Source organism: Lissotriton vulgaris, chromosome 1_1 (genome assembly GCF_964263255.1).
Source record: "Lissotriton vulgaris chromosome 1_1, aLisVul1.2, whole genome shotgun sequence".
NCBI classification, from domain to species: domain Eukaryota; kingdom Metazoa; phylum Chordata; class Amphibia; order Caudata; family Salamandridae; genus Lissotriton; species Lissotriton vulgaris.
Window position 1 is genome coordinate 471353394 of NC_141685.1, and position 25933 is coordinate 471379326.

Sequence of the window (25933 nt, forward strand, 5' to 3'; positions counted from 1 at the left end):
GTAACACCCCTCGACGCCGAGCGTCGACGTAGTTTAGTCTCAGACGACGGGGAGCAGACCGTAGTCATCCCTCTCGATGCCGTAGTGGGCGCAATAGACCCAGGCGGAGAATGGTGGAGTTTGCTGGTCTTCCTGCCCCTGGGGAGCCCCCAGAGGCCTCAGCATGGGCAGAAGAAGCCCCTCCAGACCCACCTTGTGCCTTCAATCTTCTTTCCTTGAGGCCCTGAAATCTGATCTTCCCAGAGAAGCCTTGACATATCACACTCCTCAGGGATATGAGAAGCAGGAAGGCAGAGGATACACACCTCATGGGGATCCGATTTGGCCTTCTTCCTGGAGCACTCGGCATTTTCTCGAATAAAGCAGGCATATTCGACAAAAAACGGAGTGCAAGAACCAAGGAGAAAGGCACCAAAGTACAATAAAGCACTTAACTTGAGAAAAGCAGTGAAAAAAAATCACCAAAAACCCTTAAAAAGGGAGAGCTCAATGCTCCAGGGTCCTGCTTGCAGGAGCCGGAAAAAAGAACTGAAAGTAAAAGGGACCTGCAGTGCATTCTGGGATACTGTGAAGTTCTGGAAAGTTCTCTTAAAGGCACAGTGTCCTGTTTTGAGCCACATAATGGCAGCCTATGGGGCTTGTCTGTCCATGTCTTCCTCTATCATTTCAGAGGGTTTTTGCTGAAGGTAAAGGTTTGTGGATTTTTGGTGGAATTTCTAGTTGAAGTACTGGACAGTGTAGCCTGTTTATAGGCTGCATTATATGTCTTTAAATTCTCTCTTAAGTGTCTGTGCAGTTCTGCATTTTTTCGACACTTTAAGACATTATTTTTGATTGCTCCGGGGTCCACGCACATGGGCGGGACTATTCACTTGATTATGACTATACACAGAGATCCCCTACTACAGAAAGAGGTTTAAGTCTAGGACCTGATTAAGGGTGTTTATATTTGCCTGCCCGACCCACCCCTGGTCACCGACTTGCTCCAGGCGGGACCCCGGACCGGAGGTGCGGCAAGATTTCTACCGCGACACCAGGGCACACAGAAGGGCCCCCCGCTCCACCTGTAGCCTCGCTGCTTCTCCCGCCGGACTGCTGAACACCCGCTGGCTTACCCCGCTGCGGGACTCCCTTGGCTGCTGGGGACTCTGAATCTGCCGCCGCCCGACTGAGACCTGCTGAGGCGTCCACGTCCTCGACCCCACCGGTGAGGAGGACGGGTCTAGAGGGGTGCGGGACCCGCCGTCGGCGCTGCGGACCCACAGTCCATTCACTGCACGGCACGCCGAGGGGCGCGGGGCGGTCCGACATCAAGGCGGTCCTACAGGTGCCATTTTGTCTCCACCCCGGAGCCGAGACTGGGACCCCGGGATATTGACCTCGGCAACCTGCCCACTCCGGGCTCCAGCGACAGCGGGCATTGCACAGCGAGAGAACACGAGGCAGCGCACTCCCACGGCCAGTGAATGTTCACATTGCGGTGGGGCCTGCGACCCCACGTACCTGAGCTGGGGAAACCAGGCGCGCATGGGAGGAAGAAGTCGCGCGCTGCGGAGCCCTGATACCACGCTGACAGCACAGCACCTATTGTGATCCCGGTCACTAGAGTGATCCCTCCTCGTCATCACCTGGGGCCTATGGACTACCCCCTATACCTTGCAGGGCCAGGTCACTAACAACTGACAGGACCACCAGTGGAACGCCACTCCACCCTGCGACAACGCCGCAGCAAGCCGGCCAACGCCATCCCTGCACAAGCTGACCAACGTAATTCCTGGCTGACCTGGGGCCTACACCGCAATTGCCTATATCCAGCAGAATCCGGACACGCCGCTATCACAGCCCAGCACTCTTGAGTGGACACGTGTGGAGGGCGAGACCCGCGACCGCAGCTCCTCCGGCGTCACCCTGCTTACCAGGTCAATGGGTAGGCACAGGGGCAGGAACCAGGACCTGGGCGCCCCAGCAGACATGCAGTCCACGGGCTCCGAAGACCCACTGGCCTCCTCAAACGCGGACATCATCCCGCCGACCGGAAAGGGATCCCAGGACGCCAAGTTGGACCTCATCCTCAACAAAATACGCGCCACACGCGAGGCGTTAGAATCACGCATTGACAACATGGTGACTGGCCTATCCCTACTGCGGGCTGACCATAACAAGTTGGCGGAGCGGGTCTCGGAACAGAAGATAGCGCTGAGTGACCTCATACCCCAGCAGACGGAGCATTCTACGAAACTGGAGACCGTAGAGAAACAGCTTAGACAGCTATGGGACAGGGTGGACGATGCGGAAGGACATGCCCGCCGCAACAACGTCCGCATCCTGGGTATTCCGGAGAGAAACGAGGGGAGGAATCCCACCCAATTCGTGGAAGACTGGCTACGGAAACTGGTGGGCCAAGAAGACCTTACGGCCCTGTACAGTGTGGAACGAGCGCACAGGATGCCATCGCGTCCCCCACAACCGGGGCGCCCCCTCGACCACTGATTGCGCGCCTACTCCACTACAAAGATCGGGACACTATTCTTAGAGCGGCAAGGGAGAAGGCACCAATACGCTTCGAAGATAAAAACATATTGGTGTACCCCGATTTCACACCCACGGTACAAAGAGCCAGATCCACTTTCATGGGGGTGAAGCGCAAACTCAGAGACAGAGATATGAAATATGCGCTTTTATTCCCTGCAAGACTCAAGATATTGCACGGCAACAAATCTCACTTCTTCGACTCGCCGGAAGAGGCGGAGGAATGGATGGAAGTCACACTCACCCCTCTGGCCTCCCAAGACCCATTCGCCGACGGCCGCGGTGAGGGTCACTGGCACCCGCCGGGTCAACGAGACAATCCTTCCACCTCCAAACACCCCCCACAAGGCACGCCGATGAACACTCAACCGCCGGGGGACCGGACAGCAGGTCATTCATCACCACGGATGCGACTAACAGAGGAGGCGCTGGCCGCACACGACGCAGGAGCAACCGGGGACAGGATCACCGTCTCTACCGACACCCACACTGAGGATTCCGGGTCAGTGGACAGTCTGCAACTGTTCCGAAAGATCACAGCCCAGATGGCAGCGGAATTCTGATTGGCGACACGCTTGATCCTCTCCGGGTGGTAATGTATAACCGACCCCCTTCTCCATACATGGTGGGTTGCAGAAGGGCTCACCCTGTTAAGGGCTACCATGCCAGAGCGAGCCATCAAGTGACAGTCACCGGTGGTCTACTCCCCCAGTTCTGAACATGGAACACACAGACTTGTGCCCACGTTGGGCACCCTTGTTTGGCTCCCGAGCCCGTTGGCTTGGGGACCTTTTAGTTAAGGGGATATATGTTCACAAGGCACTCTCACCTAGTACCAAGACGAATCTGACATGGTCACCCATGTACTCCGCTTTACCACCACGCACAGAAGGTTATGGGACCTCTTAATGTCTATCATTTGTGCACCTGGAATGTACGGGGCCTGGGCTCGGTACACAAACGCCACAGAATTCTAGCTCAACTCAACCTTAGAGGGACACAGATAGCTTGCCTGCAAGAGACCCATTTGAACAATGCTGAAAAAGTGAAAATACGCAAAAAATGGAGAGGGCAGCTCTTTGCCACCTCCTATTCTGCGTTCTCCAGGGGGGGGGCGGCGATCTGGCTTCGCAACTCTGTCCCCTTCAAGATGTTAGAACAAAAGATTGATAAGGAGGGACGATATGTATTTGTGCAGGTTTACTGGATGGGGATGCCATTGTACTAGGTTGTGTGTACTCACCAAACAGGTCAATCTGAGTTTTTGCTAACCTTGAATGGGATACTTGCTGATTGGGCGGACCACCATTGGATCATCGGGGGGGGGGGATTTTAACGCTGTACTCTATCTTACACTGGATAGGTCACACCCCCCCTTGTTGGCCACTGAGAGCAGGAAACAGGCAGACGCTCTAGCACGTTGGGCTGAGGGCTGGGATTTGGCAGACGCATGGCGCAGCACACACTCACAGGAGAGGGAATATACCTTTTTCTCCCCGCCCCACCAGCTCCACACCAGAATCGACCATGTCTTCTGCTCCCGCTCCCTGACAACCTCGATTGTCCAAACCCAACACATGGGGAAAACCCTGTCCGGCCACAACCCCGTTGAGCTCACTTGGCAGTGGGGCAGGCTGTTGCCCCCCATCCCGGCTTGGCGACTACCCCCCGACCTACTTGAAGACACAGTCTTCCGATCATCCCTATCCGACACTATAGAAACCTACTTCACCACAAATGCGAACACAGCCAGCACCCGTCAGATAGAATGGGACGCATTTAAAGTCTGTCTCAGGGGAGAGGCGATGGCCGCTCGAGTGGGCAGAAAGAAAGAGGTCATCAGTCAATTGAAGGAAGTGGAGGGTTCCCTAGTGTCCCTGGAGAGTGAGGCAGCGGGCACCAATACACATTTCACACCGCTACAGGAGGCTCACATTAGACATGCAGAGCTACTAGACGACTTTAAGGTCTAGACTACAGAGAACACACGAATAGGCAACATACACAAGCAGACCGAGCTGGCACCCTCCTAGCCCGGCTCCTGCGTGATTCCCCACCTTGCCACCCAATCTTAGAAATATTGGACCAAGCAGGCAATCCGACCACCACCCAAATAGGGATTAATACGGCGTTCAAGGACTATTATACCACGCTGTACAGCCCCCCCCCACCCCCGCCCCTGTCGGAGACCGCCTATGAGGCCTTCATGGGGGAACTGGACCTGCCCCAACTCACCGACATGCAAAGCAAAGACCTACAGCACAACATCTCACTAGCGGAAATTAGACAGGCGAGACGAACCCTCCCTAGGAACAAGGTCCCTGGAACCGATGGCCTCTCGGCCGAATTCTATACAACGTTCATAGATCTCCTGGCCCCACGTTTACATGCTATCTATTTGGAAGCCTTACGGTCGGCCTCCCTACCACAATCATCCATGCAAGCATTGATCACGTCCCTCTTAATACCAGGCAAAGACGGGCTACAGCTGGCCGACTACAGACCCCTGTCCCTCCTTAATACCGATTCAAAGATCTTGAGCAAAGTGCTGGCGACGAGACTAATACAATATATACCTCAGTTGATCCACCCGGACCAATGTGGTTTTGTACCGGGCCGGAGCACGGCCATGAATCTCAGACGCTTGGCCCAACTGATGCTAGGAAACATGGCGGGCGCAGGCTCTGAAGGCTGCATATCACTAGACCTGAAGCAGGCGTTTGACTCCCTTAGATGGGACTACATGTTTGCCACACTTTTGAAATTCGGGATACCGCCCGAATTCGTCGCCTGGATTAGACTTCTGTAAACTCTCCCTACAGCGAGAGTACGCACTTCCAGGTACATTTCGGGACCTATAGCTATAGCGAGGGGCACCCAACAGGGCTGCCCGCTCTCCCCTCTCCTGTTTATCCTTGCCCTCGAACCATTGCTCTGCAAACTCAGGGCGATGGCCCCCCGCTATGGTATTCGGAGACATGGGACGGCGCACATTGTGTCCGCTTATGCCGACGACATATTGTACTTTCGGGACCTACGGGGCGACATGGGCCCTATTCCCCAAATATTTGAGAACTTTAGGGCGATCTCAGGCCTTACCATAAGCGAACCCAAGTCTTATGGATTCACCTTCAGGAATGCGGGCTCTTCCACTCCCCTACCCTTCGCTCCACATGAATTCCAGATAGCGGGAACCACCTTCCGATATCTTGGGGTGCACATCTACAGGGAAGCTGGCATGATGATTGACGGCAACCTTGGGAGGACCATGAGAGCACTGAAATCACAAATTCAATTCTGGCTGACGCTGCCCCTCTCTGTTGCTGGCAGAGAGGCCATCTCTAAAATGGTAATGCTCCCTCGCCTCGTTTACCACTTCACCAACCTGCCATTCCTGATCCCAGCTGCGACATTTAAACATCTTGACACACTACTCACGGAACTTGTATGGGGACACGGGCGCAGACGTATAGGCCTCGCTAAACTGCAGCTCCCCTCAGGCTCTGGTGGTATGGGCCTTCCGGACTTTAGGGCATACAACTATGCGTGCCAGCTACAATGGCTGGCCTACTGGGTGGCGGGCCGCAACCTTCACGAGATCAACATATCAGAGAGGGAACATGAGAGAGGGGACACACACAAGTTGCTCCTACCCCAATCGGACCTGCCGAGAGATGCCCAACCGCTCCTCCGGCTGGCGGTGACATATTGGCAATACACTTCCCCCGCGACATCTTATGCCCCCACGATCCCGCTTCTGGGCATCCCGCTGGGCTCGGGAACGCTCACGACGAACAAGCTAATGCCTTGGCAGGACGCAGGTGTGGCACATGTGGGCGACCTGTTCGCGGAGGGGCGCCTACTGTCCTTTACAGACTTCAGGGCTGCGCATAGCGTTCCTAGAGGCTCATTCCTTTTACATGCAGGCCTTCGTCACTATATAACACACAACTGGGCGCCTGAAGGACAAGAAGCAGCTATAAACCCCCTGATAATGCATTACCTCATGGGCACGGGCGGCCATCTAACCAAATGGCTCACTACTAGCATCAAAACGGGGAGGGCGGTCCCTCTATCATCACTCAGGACAGCATGGGAAGGAGACGTGGGTAGGCCACTGAGGGACAAAGAATCGGAACGCATCCTCCAGTTTCCCAAGAAGGTAGCTAGAAACCCAAAATTCAAGTTTATTCAGCTGATGTTACTACATAGAGCCTACCTGACCCCGCATCGCATACACATGATGTTCCGACGCGAGTAGCAACTGCCCCCGGTGCGACACTGACGACGCATCACTAATACATATGCTATGGCAATGTCCCAAGTTGGGTCATTACTGGGCCACCATCGCTGACTCGCTTGAGTGCTGGCACACTGTCCCAATCGCTCACCATAGAACATACACTATTAGGGCTGGGACCGTCGACACGCACGAGGACCGTGGCGACGCGTTTCACAGACTTGGCCCTGTTACTAGCGAAGCGAGCAATCACCATGAGGTGGAAATCCCCCAGACCCCCTGACCCGGATTTATGGAAAGCAGAGGTAATACGATGGGGCAAGGCAGAAGGCGAAGCACTACAGCGAGAGGAACACAGGTCTCAGGAAAACACTGATTTCCCTGGACTGGTTCACTGTGCTGGGGACCTTCGAGGCTGAGGATGAGGAGGATGGTGGGGATACAGATAACTCAATACACACGGGATGAGTGGGTCCAGCCCCTCAGGACATTCACGATGTAAGGTGAACTGTGTTGGGGTACGGAGAAACCCGTACCATTGACAATTCCATCCCAGCCTGCCTATGTGTATGGGGAAAACTGCAATTTACGGAGCAATAAGTGACCAAGATGTAATTATCGCACTTATACGCATGTTGGAAGAGTGCCGGGAGGGATTCTAGCGGGTGGGGGAGGGTGTGAGTATGTTGAGGGATTGTTAAGTTGCAATGGTTCCGGACGAAAATGAAAAATCAATGATACTAAGTACCTGTAAATACTGAGCAAACATGAATGTGGCATACTGATTATTGCTATGCCCGAATATGTATGTAGCTGCTCCAATTACTATGCTAATAAACAGATTTTCAAAAAAAAAAAAAAAAAAAAAAAAGGTGTTTATATTTAATTTTTCCAATCTCTTTTGCTGACAGTAAGGGTTGTGCTAGGGGTGGTAGGGGCAATAGGGGGGAGCAAATCTGAATTTGGATAATAAGTGGTCTGACCAGTGTAGAGGAAGTGCTGGAGTGCAGTGGATATAGGGAAGGTTGGAAAAGATAGGGTCAAGATGATGGCCGGCTCTGTGAGTGGGTCCCGAGTTATAGAGCGTGATATTCATCGCAGCTAGATCGGCTATAAGATTGCTGCTAGTGGACTTATGTGGGTCCTCTAGATGTAGATTTAGGTCACCTAGGATTGAGAAGTTTTTAGAGTTCAATAGGAGGAAGGCTGTTCGATTAGGGAATGATAGAGCCCACGAGTTCAAAGGACCAGGTGGGCGATAAACTAGCAAGCCTGAGAAGGTGAAATTAGGGTGTAGAGAAAGTTTGAAGAGGGCAGCCTCACAGTTAAGGAAATTTAGAGTGTCAAATTTACATTGTAGCATGTTTTTAAAAATAATTGCTATGCCACCCCCGATTTTATTTAATCTATCAACCCCAACGATCGCATAATTGGATGCTAGAGCTTCGGCGATGTCCGGGCCAGGGCTTTCATGAAGCCATGTCTCTGTAAGGAATAGGGCGTCGGCTGTTCGTTAGTTAGAAGATCATATATATACACCTTTTATACTTTGGTAAGGAGCGGAAATTGAGGCTGAGAAAGGTGAAGTATAAGTTGGACAGGGTAGAAGATAAGTGGTTGAACTTCGTCCCAGACGAAAAGAGGAGGCATGATTGTGGGGAGTCCAGGAAGAATTTGCATTTAGGGCAAAAACTGGAGCCAAGTCTGTCCGATTGGAGCCGGGTACAACCATGGTTCTCATGAGGCCTAAGAGCACGGAGCTGATCAGCAGAATAGGCAGTCCGTTCTGAAGGATTTGGGGCAGGGATCATGGCCCCTGGGCCCAGTTGGGCGCATACGGGCTTGCCTTGGGCCCGCCATCGGAGCGTCCGCTGCGCGTGAGAAATGGCATTAGTTTTAAGTAGGGTGGAACTCTAGGTCATGTGACCGTGGGAGCACACCTCCACCGAGCCCCGACAGCTGCGAGTGGTTCTGCCGAACTACAACACACGTAACCCTCCACAACAATCCGGGTAGGAGCCCTGTGGTGGAACAAGGAGAGAGCGCCCCTTCAGATCGAAAATATGAGCAGGTAACGTTTTAAGCCCAGAAGTTACTTAAGTTTATTTTTAAAATTCCAGGCAGAGTGAGAATAAAAAACAATATTCCTAAAGGCAGCGCTAGGTAACACTGACCTTACACCATCAAATAAGTCTCGCAAATGGGAGATGAGACCTATTGCATTTGCACACACACACCCACACCCACCACATCCCACACCCACCCACCCACACAGAGCGCCCCCATACACAGAGCGCCCCCACACACAGAGCGCCCCCTAACACTGAGCCCCAGAGCATAATGCCAAGAGCCAGCAAAGGCTCGAAGCATAGGAACCAGGTTACAGTATTCTCTTTTCATGGCTGCCTGACACCTCCTTCCTCATGCCCCCTCCATCCTCTCGGCAGCATGTTCTGCTCTCTGAATTAATGATCAGTTGAGATTTCCAAAGCTGGTCTGTCAGCATTCGGGCGGTCATTCCCCAGTTTAGGCTGATCACCTACTTACCTATTCATTGCCCGAGTTGTCTAACCTAGTTCCCACAGCTGCCCCGCCTCTGCATATTTACTGAACACAGCAGCACTGCACATTCCCAAACAGCTGCTCTAACACCCCATGGGTCGCCATAAATGTACAATAGCTGCTTAAGAGGCATCTGCAATTATATTTCCTGGGTGTGTAACAGGCTTTAATGACATTTCCACACCCCTAAAGAATCTAGAATTGTGGTTAGACTTCCTTGTAACCTTTGACATTGGTAGTCACACTGCAAGCGTAACCGGATATATACAGCTACATACCACAGGGCAATGACACTCTGTGCCTTCTTAGGATCCGATGGAGCCAGGCTTTGCGAAACGAATACTGGTTTTACCAGTTTCAGTTTCGATTGGTCTTTAGTCAGTTTAGTTTTCGAAGGCGTACCCACCGAAGGCTCTGAAATATTCTTAGCCGGGCCAGATTGTAGGGCTGTAGAATGGAGCATAAAGATCTCTGCTAAGGCCTTCCGGCGATGCTTCGACCTGAGCCTTTGACAAGACAGTGTCACTTTTGATCCCCGAAAGGTTCGGTTGCGTCTTGCTCATCGCTGGAGCCGCCCTCTGCGGCTCCAATGGCCATACTGTCGTCTCTTACCTCGACGGCTTTATCGTCTTCGATGTTCTCATCGTCTACCTCTTCTCCGTAGTAAGATTCATGACAGGAGGCCGGGTCGGAGAAGTGCTCCGGTTCCTCCTCTTGGACGCCCTAATCGTCCCCAGCCTTGAAGATATCCTTCACATCCGATGCTCTCTGCGCCGGTAGTCTCGCCTCACGTCGAAGAGCGATCGCCTCTTCCGACCTGAATTTTGAACAGGCCAAGTAACTCTCCTCGTCGTGGTCTGGAGACAGACATCTGTTGCACACAGGGAGGGTGAACGTCTGAGAGAGGATACTGAGCGTTACAGACAGGGCAACGCTTAAACGGGGCCTGGAATTCCATTGCCGATGTCAATCTTCGATCGGGCCTAAAAAAAAAACTGGGAGCACACGTGGTCAAGTATCCGGGAACCGGATAAAGGAACTCAGAACCGAACGAAGTACAATACCGACGCTTAAAGAGGCCTTTTGGCCTGAAGAAAACAAGTTTTCCCCTACAGGTTCCGAACGAGTCACGGAACACATCCAAACCCAATGGCGGAAAAAAAACAATCTGAGGATAGAGAGGAAGCCCATGCGCACTGTAGTCCAGGGGAGGAGCCACCTACCTCGTGATACTTCAAAAGACTCTTCCAGGACAACAAGGTGCAATCATCCGGACCCAACACTAGGCGGCGATCTATGCACAAGATATGAATTTAGCGGCCCACATGCCTTGAACAAGCTTTTTCATTATGGGGCAACAGATGGCCCCATAAAGAAGATAAGAAAGCTTTTTACGCCAGCAGGAAGTCAAGTAACCCAGTTTGAAAATGACAGGGCTTAGAGAGAAAGAAGATCACTATGACCTCTTCTCCAATGGCTGGCCACCGTTTAGGACACAAGCCAATGGAGAAGAGAGGCAGGGCTTAACCTCGCTAGTGAACAATCTTCTATCTCATTAAGTCTCGCCAGCATGAAGGCAGCTATGTATGTGGCAATAGATTCCATCGTATAAGTACAGAAGAACTGTGCTGGGCTATTTATGAAGATTAGCATACGTGTTAAAGTTTTTCTGTGTAACAAACGGACCCCTAATTATCCCTCTCCAGCCCCATGATCAACTGCCGCTGCTTTTCCCATCAGTGTAGGGAAACAAAGCAATGACGCATGTGGTGCTTAGAAGGAAGTGTTCCATAGGGGAAATCATTACGTGTCGAAGAGAAGCTCCCTTAAACCATTGCTTTGAGTTTTTGCCTGGATGTGGCAAGAACTGCTATGTAGAAACTAAGAGTGCATGTGTTGGGAGGTTACATTAGGCGAGACCATCCTTGGTGCAGTCTTTAAAGCCCTCCAACAAAATATCCAATGGCTGTGCAATAAATATTTGATCAGGACGGCTCATTCCTTCCTGTGTAACCGGGTGCTGGCAGATCGAAACCAAGAAAACGAGACCTTGGTCCAACTTACAATTACAGGAGGAAGTGAATCCTTCCTGGGCAGTATAATATTGGGTTTTGCTAGAAGAGCCAGTTTGAGGGGCTGAAAGGGTTTCTCACACTTAAGGCGGCGTAATACGCCCAATAGGACCACTTCTAGGGAATTTTGTGGTACACAGCCTATCGTAGCTGACAACTCTTTGCAAGTATGAAAGGTGCGTGGGGGGAGAAAAGCATATGAAACATATCTGCATCGGATTGCGTACAGCGAGGAAATCTAACTACAGCTCCCAGGTATATTTTGTTAATGTGGGTCGATGCAAGGTAGACTCAGTTTAGAATAATAATTGAATATACCAATTAGTATGGAGAGCAAGCCGTATAGTGGTCCCCATGTTGCAGGAAAGATCTGCATACCATTTTTATCAGTTTGCTGCCAGTCCTACGGTGTAAAGCATCTGGTACACTTTATGTAGGTTAGTGCTAGGTGAAGATCATGAAATAGGTCATTATATGACTTTTTATGGTGTTAGTAATTAAGAAATTGATCCAGGCGTAGACTTGTCTGCCATAAGGGTTTGGAAATCTAGTAGCTCGCCTCAAAGACCGCAATTTTGAGAGGCCTTCAACATGCCCCTGATGGACTTGCCCAGAGCAAAACCATCCTGTACAAGTCAGGAGGCCTAGCAAAGGTACTGCAAGACGGTAGAGTTTCTTCATTTTACTGAGTTTACAGGTTCTAGTAGGGTAAGAAAGCCACATTAAATAACCTTAGGTGGCATTGGGTAGTTCCAGCCTTCTAGTCTTTATGGGTAAACCTAGTTTTATGCTGGGGCGGCCAGAGAAACCGCCACTGGAGCTGTGCAATTAAATAATGGCATTCCAAGTCTAGATGGACTAATCCATCCACTGTAATAGTCCGCTTTAGAGTGAAAAGAGCTACTGACAAAAACCAAGCCCCAAAATCAGACTGTGGAGGTGTCTGAAGAAGAAACTAGGGATGAGCAGGTGAAGATTGGCAAAATAACATAACTGGGGTAGCACAACCATCTTCACTCGTGTTAAATGGCCCATTACTGAAAGTGCAAGAGCAGACCAAAAAGCAAACTGGGCTGAGAGGGACTATGCTACTCTACCCAGATTCCAATCTTGCAAATCAGTGGGGTAATGGTAGATATTAATAACTTAGAATCACAAGGTAACGGATTTCCAGTTCAAACTGAGGTCTAATTGTATATAAAGAAATAACACTTCTTACATTAGAAAATCTTAATCATATTCTGATTTTCACCCGAACAGGCAATTTAGGAAGGGATTCAGGAAAGCCATAATAGACGTTCACAGGTAATTTAACTAAAGGCACAACTACGCAAAGCCATACAAAGCATTAATGCTACTTCCCTGGCAGGTATAACTGCATTAACAGACCAACTCCCCCCACCCCCCAACCGATTTTGTGGCGAGAAAAAGCTATATGTGCAGCTGGTAACTACAGAATTAGCGTCATCGCTGGACCAGGCAGAACATGTTCTTGTCACAAAATACAGTTTCGTCCTTGGTCTGGCACTAATGGAGACTGAGGTCACAGACCTGTTACAGCAAACAAATGGACGGAATGCTGACAATGCAAATATTCTCCCCTAGTCAAAAACATCTGGGTTAACACCATCGTTCTTTTGCCCACTATGCCACCCCAGTTTGGACCCAGCCATATGCAAATCAGTCTGGGCCCTGGCCCTATCGGAACTGTCCAGACCGAACTGCAAAGCCAGGTCCTCCCTGGACCGGAAACAAGCACCCTGCAACCGGTTTCAGGGTGAGTCACCCTTCTTTAGCCAGGCTAGCTTTAATCCAGTGGTACAGTGAGCAAGGGACCCACGTCTGGGCATACCCATCCCACTTAGGGTGAAAAGTGTTACAGCAAACAAATGGACGGAATGCTGGCAATGCAAACATTCTCCCCAGGTCAAAAGATCAGGATTAAATCCATTGTTCTGCATTCAGTCCATCAATTGTGTTCCTTTTGCTTTCTCGCCTTAAGTGCGCCAGGCATGCCCAGACGTGAGTCCTGGGCTCACTATGCCACTGGAACCAAGCTATCCTGGCTGAAGAGGTGTGATACTCCGAAACCGGCCCTCGGATGCTTCTTTCCGGTCCAGGGAGGACCTGGCTTGGCAGTTCAGGCTTGACTGTTCCATGAGGCACAGGGTCAAGACTGATTTGTATATGGCCAGGTCTAAACTGGGGTGTCATGGCAGCAAAAGAACGATGGATTTTTAACCCAGATCTCTTGACTGGGGTGAAGGTTTATATTTGTTCTGCATTCAGTCCATCAATTGTGTGTCTTTTACAGACTGTGACCTGGCAGAGGTCTAGCAGCACCACACCTCTGAGCATCATGATGTCTGATGCCAGAGTGCAGATGTACATTTAAAAAAAAAAAAACTATTCTCTCTGGCATCTGACAACTTCCATTCCAAAGGTGCAACGGGACACAGGAGACGATGGGTTAGAGAAGAGAGGTTCAAGGAGTGTCCTAAGGTTGTTGGGGAAAAGTGGGTTCAGCCACAGAAGAGGAGACATGGGAAGGATTGGGGAGTTTGACAGAGCCAAAAAGCAGCAGGGGGTGGTGTGTCACACAAAATAAAGGGAAGTGGTGAGGAAAGGAGCTGGGTGAGGCATGCATGAAGCTGGGCACAACCTGTTAACATAGGAGTAGATCCCTATGTATTTGCAGTCTTGAAACCAACAGAAGAACTAAACAAGTCTGCCGCCAGTAAGCCTGTACATTCTCCTTTTATGGTTCAGCAGCAGTGCAAGCTGATAAAGAGGATCAGACAAGTTTTTAGTTTTGTTTTTTAAAGTATACTTTTTGGAGCCACTTCTGTAAAATGTACATGATTTTCACAAAAGGGGCAATTTTGCGATTCTCTTTTTGGTAACTGCAATATTGGGATATCCCAGAGATCTGTCTGTCCCCCTCAGGCATTCAATAATCTACTTTGGTCCAAAGAACTCCGCTTACTCATGAAAATATGCAAGAATATGCTTCATCCAGAATGACAGTTTGGTCGCTAGACCTAGCCAAAGGCTGTTTATGTGAATGAATGAGCCAGGGTCTTTTCTCTTAAATATTATGACAATAGTAATGATTAATAAAAAGGTGGTTATACTATTTTATGTTCTTTTATTGCGTGTGCCTTGAATCAGAAGTAGCAAACACCTTTGCATTATGAAACACTGGAAATGCAGCAGTCTCTCAAGCTTTAATGCACAGTAAAGAAGAAACAAAACCTGTTGACATCCAATATCGCTGTATAAAAATAGTAACCCTCAATATTGAATGTGTGCCTCTGATTACATTTTCTTCATAAGGGAACTAAGGACATCCCATAAAAAAAGTAATGTCTCATGACCCACTTGTTTATCTACAGTTTCTCTTAATGCAACAATTAAATACCGCCAACATTGAAAAGGACATTTCCTATGTTCATATTGGCATGAACAAGAGTTCAGCCCAAAAAGAAACTTCAAGTAATTTCTGCATGCATAGAAAAGTTATTTCTGACCTGATTTCATCCTTCACCGTTCCCCAGTTGTGAGATCCGCTGCCACCACGTTTGTCTTCATGCTTAAGGCCACTGAAATATGAAGAACTAACCAAAATGAGTTACACAATCAGTGTTTGGCTAGAGAAACGGGAACATTTGCAGGAAATTCAGCAACATAGATTTCAAAACTTACGATCGGTCACTTCCACTGTGCCTGTCAAATTCACGTTTACCACGGGAGTCAAAGCCATCTCCTCTTCCCAATCCACGCCCACGACCACCACGTCCTCTGCCACCAGGACCACCTCGCCCCCGAATGGGCCTGTCAATAATAGGCCTTCAAAATAAAGAGGTTATCAATCAACACGCTAAATCAATGACAAAACAAAGACATTTGAGCCATCTTATACAATGTAATATGTATGGTTGTGATGGAGCAAGGAGAAGAACAAGATTTTGTTAAAACTTGTTAAGTTAATCTCCCATAACAGTAATTATATTAAAAAGCTTGTGGTGAAATTACTAATCAACTTAGTTTAAGAATACATTCATCAATACACGTGGGATAAACTAATGTGCTTTATGTTGCAAGCGCAAAGAAAAAAATAAACTAACCTGGTCTATTGTCTTTGTCAGTATTCATAATGCGGTTTGACTGATTTTTTGCTAGGTAACATAATTAACAGGGTTATTTGGTAAAGGGGGTGGGTAACAGAATGGGTCTCAATTCTTTAATTGATGTCTTGTGTTTGTTTAATAATAGTTTCTAAAGTGAGGCCTAAAGGTGGTTCAGAAAAAATGGCTGCAGACGCAAAAGCTTGTCCAGAGTGAAGTCTTTGCACATGCTTTGCTGTGAAGATTTACTGCATTGTCATCGTTAATTGAAAAAGCAGTTTTTTGGTCGAGGTGAACGTGCTCATGGAGAAAATGCTCAAGGACTGGAACGTAAAGTGTCTGCCAAGGTTAGGAAGTAAATGTTCGAAACGTGAGGAAAAAGTAACTTTCTTGGGGAAGCTGAAAGATGTGGAAATAAAGACACTGGGGCTTATTTGAAGCCTGGACTTGGTCAAGAAACGGAGATGACCTAATACATTTTTATCATGGACTGACACAGGATAGCCAATGAAACGTCCGATTTGCTTAAAAGAATGTAAAATGTAGAAAGTTTAGCTAGAGAGAAAGGTATAAAATCTGACACTATGAGCAGGGAAAAACGTACTTTCCGATTCCTGAATGACGTGACATGCTGTTGGACCTTTGGCGCATGTAAGGACATCAGACTTTAAATGATTTTTCCTTTTAAGGCGAAGTGAGAAATGGTCAGGGAAATAGATTTAGGGAATGGAAACTGTTATTCTGCTAATACTTCGTTTTTCTGAGCTTGCTTTGAAAATGTCAGTTTAATTCATTTCCCTATTAAAATGCTGCTTTCTTAATTGCTTACAAAGGAATATGCTACTTACCAGTATGCATCTGTTCTTGGCATGTAGGGCTGCTGACATTCATATCTGTGCATAGATCGCCGCCTAGTGTTGGGTCCGGATGATTGCACATTGTTGTCCTGGAAGAGTCTTCGAAGTATCACGAGATAGGTGGCTCCTCCCCTGGAATACAGTGCGCATGGGCATCCTCTCCATCCTCAGATCGTTTTTCGCCATTGTGGCAGAGATTGAGTATGATACAGTAAGTGATGACCATGCCTGAGAATAATTGAGTGCATAATTCTGAGTGCTACAGCTGCGACAGGCACCGGGGAGGAGGGCGGACGATATGAATGTCAGCAGCCCTACATGCCAAGAACAGATTCATACTGGTAAGTGGCATATTCCGTTCAAGGCATGTGGGCTGCTGAATTCATATCTGCGCATAGAATAAATAGCAGTTTCCCCCTTCGCGGTGGTTGCCCGTGCCAGCTGCAGCAGTCTGAAAAAGAGTTCTGAGAACAGCCTGTCCTACAGCACCTTGCTGTTTGGAGTGTACATCTATCCAGTAGTGTTTGGTAAATGTATGTATGGTGGTCCATGTGGCTGCTCTACATATGTCCTCTAGAGGAATGTTACCTAGGAAAGCCATGGATGCCCCTAACTTGCGTGTGGAATGCGCTCTTGGAGGAACTGTTAATGTGCGTTAAGCTTTTTGATAACAGATCTGTATGCACTTAACAATCCATCTGGCTATACCCGGTTTGGAAATGGGGTTGCCTTTGTGCTGTGGAGAGAAGGCAACCAACAGTTGCTTAGTTTTTCTGAAATCTTTCGTCCTGTCTATGTAATACAGGAGAGCACTTTTAACATCCAGTGTGTGCAGTGCCCTGTCTGCCACTGAATCTGGATTTGGGAAGAAAACGGGCAGTTCAATGGTTTGATTAATGTGGAACTGCGACACCACCTTAGGCATAAATTTAGGGTTGGCACGCAGCACTATCTTATTAGCATGAATCTGTATGAAAGGCTCTTGAATAGTTAGGGCTTGAAGCTCACTAACAGGTCCCCTGCAAAGGTTTTGTGTGTTCCACCAATGCAGAGTTGTATGCACGACCGGTTACCAACACTAGGTCTTTTAGATGTCCCTGAGCCTGGTACCACTGTCGTGCTAAGAACTCCTGAAGCGGACGCATGTGTAGCCTCGCATGAGAGACTATGAAGATGCAGGAGGCCATCATGCCTATCAGCTGCATAAACACTTGCGCTGGGAGTGAGTGTTGGGGCCTGAACTTCTGAATCAGCGAGTGCATGCTGTTGATTCTTGCTGAGTTTGGCTGCGCTGTTGCCGTCAGAGTGTTTATTGTAGCTCCTAGGTACTGTTGTACATTGGCGGCTTGAAGATGAGATTTTGGGTAATTTAGTGAGAATCCTAGACTGTGCAGGAGGTGAATCGTGCGGGACATGTTGCTGGAACATTGCTGGGCTGACTTTGCTAGGATAAGCCAGTCGTCCAGATAAGGATAGACATGGATGTTTGGTCTCCGAAGGTGCGCAGCTACTGTCTCCAAGCACTTGGTAAACACTCCGGGGGCTGTAGTGACCCCGAAAGGCAGGACCTTGAACTGGTAATGCTGGTTGTTTATGGTGAACCTGAGATATTTCCTGTGTCCTGGGTGAATTGGAATGTGGAAATATGCGTCCTTTAGGTCTAGGGTTGCTAGGAAATCCCCCTGACTGAGCAATGGTAGAACTTGCTGCAAAGTCAGCATGTGAAAATGTTCTGACAGGATGTACTGGTTCAGGGGTCTGAGGTCTAGAATGGGCATGAGACCCGTCCTTCTTTGGGATTAAGTAGTACAGTGAGTACACCCCTGTAGGCACGAGTTCTATGGCCCCTTTTTGCAGCATGCAGATGACTTCTTGCTGCAATAAGTGCATGTGCTCTGCAGACATAGGACGGTGCCTTGGGGGTATGTTGAGTGGATGTTAGTTTTAGACAATAGCCGTATTGGATAAGTTGTTTCACCCACCTGTCTGTGGTAATGCCCTCGAAACACGTGTCCAGGGATGGCCAACGCGATTTGATTTTTTGCTGAAGACCCTGGCAGAGGCGAACCCGCCGATGCTGACTACATGGACCACGGTGCTTTGGGGCAACTCGCTGATAGGACGAGCAGTGTGCGACCAATGGGACATAAACTTATATTCAAGCTCCTTCGTTGGAGCTGGTGGGGCTGACGAGCCGGGTTACGCACCTGCGTGCCATGAGTGGTACCGAACCTGAAGACATTTTTTGGCAGCCTATGCAGCACCCCATCATTTATTCCTACTCCCTGCTGACGAGAGGCAACAACCTCGAAACACGTGTCCAGGGATGGCCAACGCGATTTGATTTTTTGCTGAAGACCCTGGCAGAGGCGAACCCGCCGATGCTGACTACATGGACCACGGTGCTTTGGGGCAACTCGCTGATAGGACGAGCAGTGTGCGACCAATGGGACATAAACTTATATTCAAGCTCCTTCGTTGGAGCTGGTGGGGCTGACGAGCCGGGTTACGCACCTGCGTGCCATGAGTGGTACCGAACCTGAAGACATTTTTTGGCAGCCTATGCAGCACCCCATCATTTATTCCTACTCCCTGCTGACGAGAGGCAACAACCTCGAAACACGTGTCCAGGGATGGCCAACGCGATTTGATTTTTTGCTGAAGACCCTGGCAGAGGCGAACCCGCCGATGCTGACTACATGGACCACGGTGCTTTGGGGCAACTCGCTGATAGGACGAGCAGTGTGCGACCAATGGGACATAAACTTATATTCAAGCTCCTTCGTTGGAGCTGGTGGGGCTGACGAGCCGGGTTACGCACCTGCGTGCCATGAGTGGTACCGAACCTGAAGACATTTTTTGGCAGCCTATGCAGCACCCCATCATTTATTCCTACTCCCTGCTGACGAGAGGCAACAACCTCGAAACACGTGTCCAGGGATGGCCAACGCGATTTGATTTTTTGCTGAAGACCCTGGCAGAGGCGAACCCGCCGATGCTGACTACATGGACCACAGTGCTTTGGGGCAACTCGCTGATAGGACGAGCAGTGTGCGACCAATGGGACATAAACTTATATTCAAGCTCCTTCGTTGGAGCTGGTGGGGCTGACGAGCCGGGTTACGCACCTGCGTGCCATGAGTGGTACCGAACCTGAAGACATTTTTTGGCAGCCTATGCAGCACCCCATCATTTATTCCTACTCCCTGCTGACGAGAGGCAACAACCTCGAAACACGTGTCCAGGGATGGCCAACGCGATTTGATTTTTTGCTGAAGACCCTGGCAGAGGCGAACCCGCCGATGCTGACTACATGGACCACGGTGCTTTGGGGCAACTCGCTGATAGGACGAGCAGTGTGCGACCAATGGGACATAAACTTATATTCAAGCTCCTTCGTTGGAGCTGGTGGGGCTGACGAGCCGGGTTACGCACCTGCGTGCCATGAGTGGTACCGAACCTGAAGACATTTTTTGGCAGCCTATGCAGCACCCCATCATTTATTCCTACTCCCTGCTGACGAGAGGCAACAACCTCGAAACACGTGTCCAGGGATGGCCAACGCGATTTGATTTTTTGCTGAAGACCCTGGCAGAGGCGAACCCGCCGATGCTGACTACATGGACCACGGTGCTTTGGGGCAACTCGCTGATAGGACGAGCAGTGTGCGACCAATGGGACATAAACTTATATTCAAGCTCCTTCGTTGGAGCTGGTGGGGCTGACGAGCCGGGTTACGCACCTGCGTGCCATGAGTGGTACCGAACCTGAAGACATTTTTTGGCAGCCTATGCAGCACCCCATCATTTATTCCTACTCCCTGCTGACGAGAGGCAACAACCTCGAAACACGTGTCCAGGGATGGCCAACGCGATTTGATTTTTTGCTGAAGACCCTGGCAGAGGCGAACCCGCCGATGCTGACTACATGGACCACGGTGCTTTGGGGCAACTCGCTGATAGGACGAGCAGTGTGCGACCAATGGGACATAAACTTATATTCAAGCTCCTTCGTTGGAGCTGGTGGGGCTGACGAGCCGGGTTACGCACCTGCGTGCCATGAGTGGTACCGAACCTGAAGACATTTTTTGGCAGCCTATGCAGCACCCCATCATTTATTCCTACTCCCTGCTGACGAGAGGCAACAACCTCGAAACACGTGTCCAGGGATGGCCAACGCGATTTGATTTTTTGCTGAAGACCCTGGCAGAGGCGAACCCGCCGATGCTGACTACATGGACCACGGTGCTTTGGGGCAACTCGCTGATAGGACGAGCAGTGTGCGACCAATGGGACATAAACTTATATTCAAGCTCCTTCGTTGGAGCTGGTGGGGCTGACGAGCCGGGTTACGCACCTGCGTGCCATGAGTGGTACCGAACCTGAAGACATTTTTTGGCAGCCTATGCAGCACCCCATCATTTATTCCTACTCCCTGCTGACGAGAGGCAACAACCTCGAAACACGTGTCCAGGGATGGCCAACGCGATTTGATTTTTTGCTGAAGACCCTGGCAGAGGCGAACCCGCCGATGCTGACTACATGGACCACGGTGCTTTGGGGCAACTCGCTGATAGGACGAGCAGTGTGCGACCAATGGGACGTAATGCCTTCCCAGACTGGCAGGAACTGCTGAAGTCTTCCCCCGACCGGTGTTATATGGTCTGGGGGCAGTGACAAGACGTCACGGTTTGTTGGTGGCAGAGGATCTGGCATTATTTCCTCGTCCTCAGCCCTTGGTGCTGTTCCCACGGTAACCACCCCTATGGTTTTTGTTATAGGTGGTCTGCCTACTTTGTTGTATTGGGCTTGCTGCGATGCTGGACCTCTCGAGGCTCCCCGGTTACCGGAGCGACGAAAGGAACCGCCCCTGAACTGTTGTGACTGCAGAGCTCCCATGGATTTTGCGGTCTGTCTTTTTTAATTTTTTCTAGGGTCGTGTCTACATCAGGACCAAAAAGAAAGTCAGGGTTAACCGGCTGATTGAGTAAAGTTGATTGGATCTCTGGCTTAAAACCAGAGATGCGTAGCCAGGCATGCCTTCTAAGCATCACACTTGTGTTGATGGCCCTAGCTGCTGTGTCTGCTGTATCCAGCGCACATTTAATGGCCGCATTTTAAATCAGCTTCCCCTCCTGCATCAGCATTTCCGCTCCCTCCTTATAAGCATCAGGCAGGTGTTGTAGTAGCTGCTCCAACGTGTCGTAATGAGCCCTATCATATCAGGCCAATAGGGCCTGTGTATTTGAGATTCTCCAAATATTTGCCGCCTGAGCCGCTACTCATTTGCCAGAAGCTTCCAAGATTTTGGATTCTTTGTCCGGAGGAGGAGCATCACCACTTGTTTGAGAGTTCGCTCCCTTACGAGCATTAGCCACCACTAGGGAGTCCAATGGGAGCTGGCCCTTGATGTACGTAGGGTCTACAGGCGCAGGCCGGTATTTCCTTTCAATTCTTGGGTTCACAACTCTTGCCCTTGTGGTCTCCTTAAAAATGTCACCAGCCTGTTTAAGGACACCCTTTGGCAATGTCTTTACCGACCTTTCTGAAGTTGAGAAAGTATCAAACAACAAGTCTTCCTCCACTGGGTCAGCGTGCATTTCTACGTCATGGTTATTGGCTGCCCTTTCAATCAATGCGTTAAACGCAGCAGTATCTTCAGTAGGCGTGGTGTGTGGCTCACCAGGGTCAGTCCAGGGTTGAGGCTCCTCTTGATCTGTGTCAATAGGATAAGTAAATTCTTCCTCATTGTATCCCTCCCCCACATCTTCATTGCTACGTGTGGGAGAATATGTGTATTCTTGTCCATAGGACCCCACAGGTTCAAAAAGAACAGGTGAGGTGGCAGAGTCCCTCTTCTTTTTGAGTGGGATCCTGTATGACTATATAGGATGTTCTGGAATGATCTTTCTTTTGTAAATAGAGAGTTTGCCAGAATCAGAGTCGATGAATAGTTTCGACTGATTATCATAGGAGGGCGCTTTTGAACACAACGTCCTGTTCTATGGGCTGGTTTCTTGAGACTACCGACACCATTTTGGTCGTGTCGGTGCTTTTTTGTGGCTCAAACGGCTTGGGTTGTGCGGTCGGGGGCAGTCTGTACTTAATTGGTGGCGTAAGCATTGTGAGACGGACCGACCTTCTTAGAGGGTGGAGCAGTCTTCGATCCGACCGACTTAGTCTTATCACTAGATTGTTTGTGGCCTTGCGTCGACTCGAGCTCTTGGTGCGCGGCAGGCACGCTTTTGTTTTGACTGGACATGCTCTTTCGGGTCGATTTTGGTCTTCGACTCTAAGGCCTTGATCACCAGTGGCTTTGCGGCTGGAAGCTTCGGATCGAGAGTCTTATGAGCCTCGAGTCCTTTGTCAGTGTCGCCATCTTTGGACGTCGATGGCGCCAGTGCGACGTGCTGGACCTTAGATACAGGTTTCGGCACCCCGATCTTCGGGCCGACGCCCCCCTTGTGACCCCGATGGGTCGATGACACTGATTTGATTGGATCCGATGAATCCGAAGCAGTCTATCCGAGGACTGTTTTTAGCAGTTTCGGTTTCGATTTAGGATCTTTCGGTTTCACAGCGGATTGTGGTTGATCGCACGATGGCTCCTTAGAAATATTCTTATCCGGGCCTTGCCGTGGGGCAATAGAATGTTGAGTAAGATCTTGGCTAAGGCCTTCCGGCGATGCCTCGACCTGAGCCCTTTAAAGTACAGTGTCAGTATTGGGCCCCGCGACTGCGGTTGGGCCTTGCTCATCGCTCGAGTAGTCATCGACGGCTTCGATGGCCTCTGCGTCGTCTCCTACCCAGACGACGTCTTCATCATGGACGTAGTCTTCTTCTTCGTCTTCCTCGTAGTTAGAGTTGTGCTCCTACTGTTCAGGATCCTCTTCGACGCCCTCGTCATCAGCCTCAAAGATGTTCTCCGGGTCGGGCGCAGTTTTCTGCGCCGACTGTCTTGCGGCGCGTCGAAGCCTAAGTGTCTTCTTCGACCGGAACCGAGAACAGGCCATGCAGCTGGACTTGTTGTGGTCCGGTGATAGGCATTTATTGCACACTAGGTGCACATCGATGTGAGGGTATTTGGAGTTGCAAACGGGGCATCGTTTGAACGGGCTCCATTCCATCGTCGATCATGGATGGGGCCTTTGGTGTCGAAAAAGGCAAACGGCCTTCGACGTCCTGTTCGAAGAACTGGAGCAAGTACATGGCACCGAACGAAAGACAATACCGACGCCCCGAAGGCCTTTTGGCCTTGTGAAAGGTGTTTTATATCAATTCCGAACTTTAGTCAAGAAAGTACATCCGAACCCAATGGCAGAAAAAAACAATCTGAGGACGGAGAGGATGCCCATGCGCACTGTAATCCAGGGGAGGAGCCACCTATCTCGTGATACTTCGAAGACTCTTCCAGGACAACAATGTGCAATCATCCGGACCCAACACTAGGCAGCGATCTATGCACAGATATGAATTCAGCAGCCCACATGCCTCGAACATAAAGATTCTAAAACGTAAATGCTTTTTCTTTATGGAAAAATAAAGTTAATAAAATTAGATTTGAAAGGACAAGCTGGTCTTGTTTATTCATGGTCTACTTTCCATCAGTTGATCCAATCGCCTTAGTGGTCTGATTAATAAATAATTAAAGTTTAAAACCATGGTAAAGATAGATAAACTACAGTTGTATATAATATAGTAAATAATGTGAGTATTTTAATCATACCACCTGATTCAGTTGTTTAAAAATTGTCTCATTGGTATTATGGGCCTTTATTTGCGATTCATGATTAATGGTGAGTATTGAGGTATAGGTAGCTTTATGAGACAGTTTTTCCAATCAGAGCGCTGGATCAGTTGTTTAGGAAGCACAAGGAGTCTTTTCATAAACGATACAGACAGGCATTTACAATGCAATAAGTCTTGCAGCATTAAAGTTTGAGTTACTGGCATTGTAAATGACAATGCTTTGCATTTTTTTTTTTTATTTGCAATTATGCAAGATTAAATATTAGGGCCATGCTCAAAGCGTGGGGTTTCGATTGTTTTCAATGCAAACATTTTACTAGCACTGTAGTTGTCCTACATGCACCGAGAAAAAACAGATATAACCATTCACAGTCCTTAAAACACAAAAAATAAATGTGTGGACAATGGCGTGCTTTTTAAAGGGAAGCTAAATCACAACCCGCCAAACCTAACGAGGAACCTAATGGCTAGCCATACAGGGTTGTGGAAATGTTCACCACGGTACTAGTACCGTGGTCCTTTAATACACAGCAACTCCAGAATCTACAATGCACGCAAGTTTGTCCAGATTACTGATGTTTCACGAGTTTAATATATTCGCTGGCAGCACGCATCTCAGTGAGCGAAAAATGTTGGCATTTTCGCAGCATATTTTTAGACGATACCAGTAAGCCCACGACCGCCTGCATTCTCTTGTGAGCTAGATTCCGAACCAATCTGCCCCTCATCATAGACACCATTGAGCATGGTTTCGCACATGCTTTGTCTGCACATAGTACTCTTTGTGCGCTGTTATTGATAACGGAGAATAAATACCCTTTCGGCTTGTACTTGTCATCCCTCACCCCCTGTCGGGTTCATATATGCCCTGTCCAGGACTGTTTAAAGAAGCAGAGTTAAATGGTTGACTGTCCGTACTTGTTGTCTGACCACTGTTAGTCCTCTGCCTCCCTTTTGCCAAAGGCAGGGAAACACTTGATATTGGGGCGTTTGACGGCGGCAGTTTAATGGACAAATCACTGAAAACCCTCTTTATTACTGTTGGCCATTGAACACCCGAATTGAATGGGGCACAATTGTGTTACGGATCCACAGCTGCTTCACTGAAGTGGACAACTACAAGTCACGAACCCGGAGGTAGGGACAGGAATATAGTTCAACCACCCTTCCAGAACAGAGTTCTGCGAAGAGGATTTCTCACCTGCATAAAGCATTTTAAATTATCCCCTTATATTCCTAGTGTGGTTAAACCATGGCCTAGGAACATGAAGTTTGAAGTGTATGAGACTCAATCCCTATTTGGTCAAAAGCCTCTGTGCCGCCCATTTATTCACTACTTAAAGAAAATGACAAGTTCATTTTTAGATGGTATCTTACTAACTCAAGTCTTTCAAGGGTGTTCCATCTCCTAGAGAAAAACACTGGACTTAATTAAAAAGATACCAAATATGACAATTCCCCTTTGTCCATCAACTGTCTTGATGGCAGATTTAGGCAATACTGGACTGTATTTGCTATCACCCCCGATGGGTAAAGATTCCTCAGCTCTCCCTGACCGAGAGGTTGAAAACAGCCCACGAAGGGACACGAAGACTGCATCTCCCACCCAAACATCAAAAGCTATTAATGCTTTAATAGAAGTCTCCCAGAAAGAAAAAAAAAAAACTTACAGGTACTCTAGTTGTCAACTGGAAGTATGAGAAATAAATATGGTCACCCAGAAATGTACGCTGCATAGTTAAAAGATCACCCAAAAAAAAAGAACTCAAACAAAAATCTGTACAACATGGCAACAAAT

General features: G+C 49.0%; 1 protein-coding gene across 2 annotated transcripts in view; it reads right to left on the minus strand.

Annotated features, from left to right (window-relative positions):
- SERBP1 (SERPINE1 mRNA binding protein 1) overlaps nucleotides 1-25933 on the minus strand; it is a 134431-nt gene that overhangs the window by 43867 nt on the left and 64631 nt on the right. The window contains exons 3-4 of one of the 2 annotated variants that reach the window (XM_086953841.1): nucleotides 15109-15252; nucleotides 14934-15005 (exon numbers count right to left, since the gene is read on the minus strand). In XM_086953841.1, the coding sequence (XP_086809967.1) occupies nucleotides 14934-15005; nucleotides 15109-15252 (216 nt within the window). Of the gene's footprint in view, nucleotides 1-14933; nucleotides 15021-15108; nucleotides 15253-25933 lie in introns of both variants that reach the window. The other variant, XM_086953840.1, reaches the window with a different exon arrangement.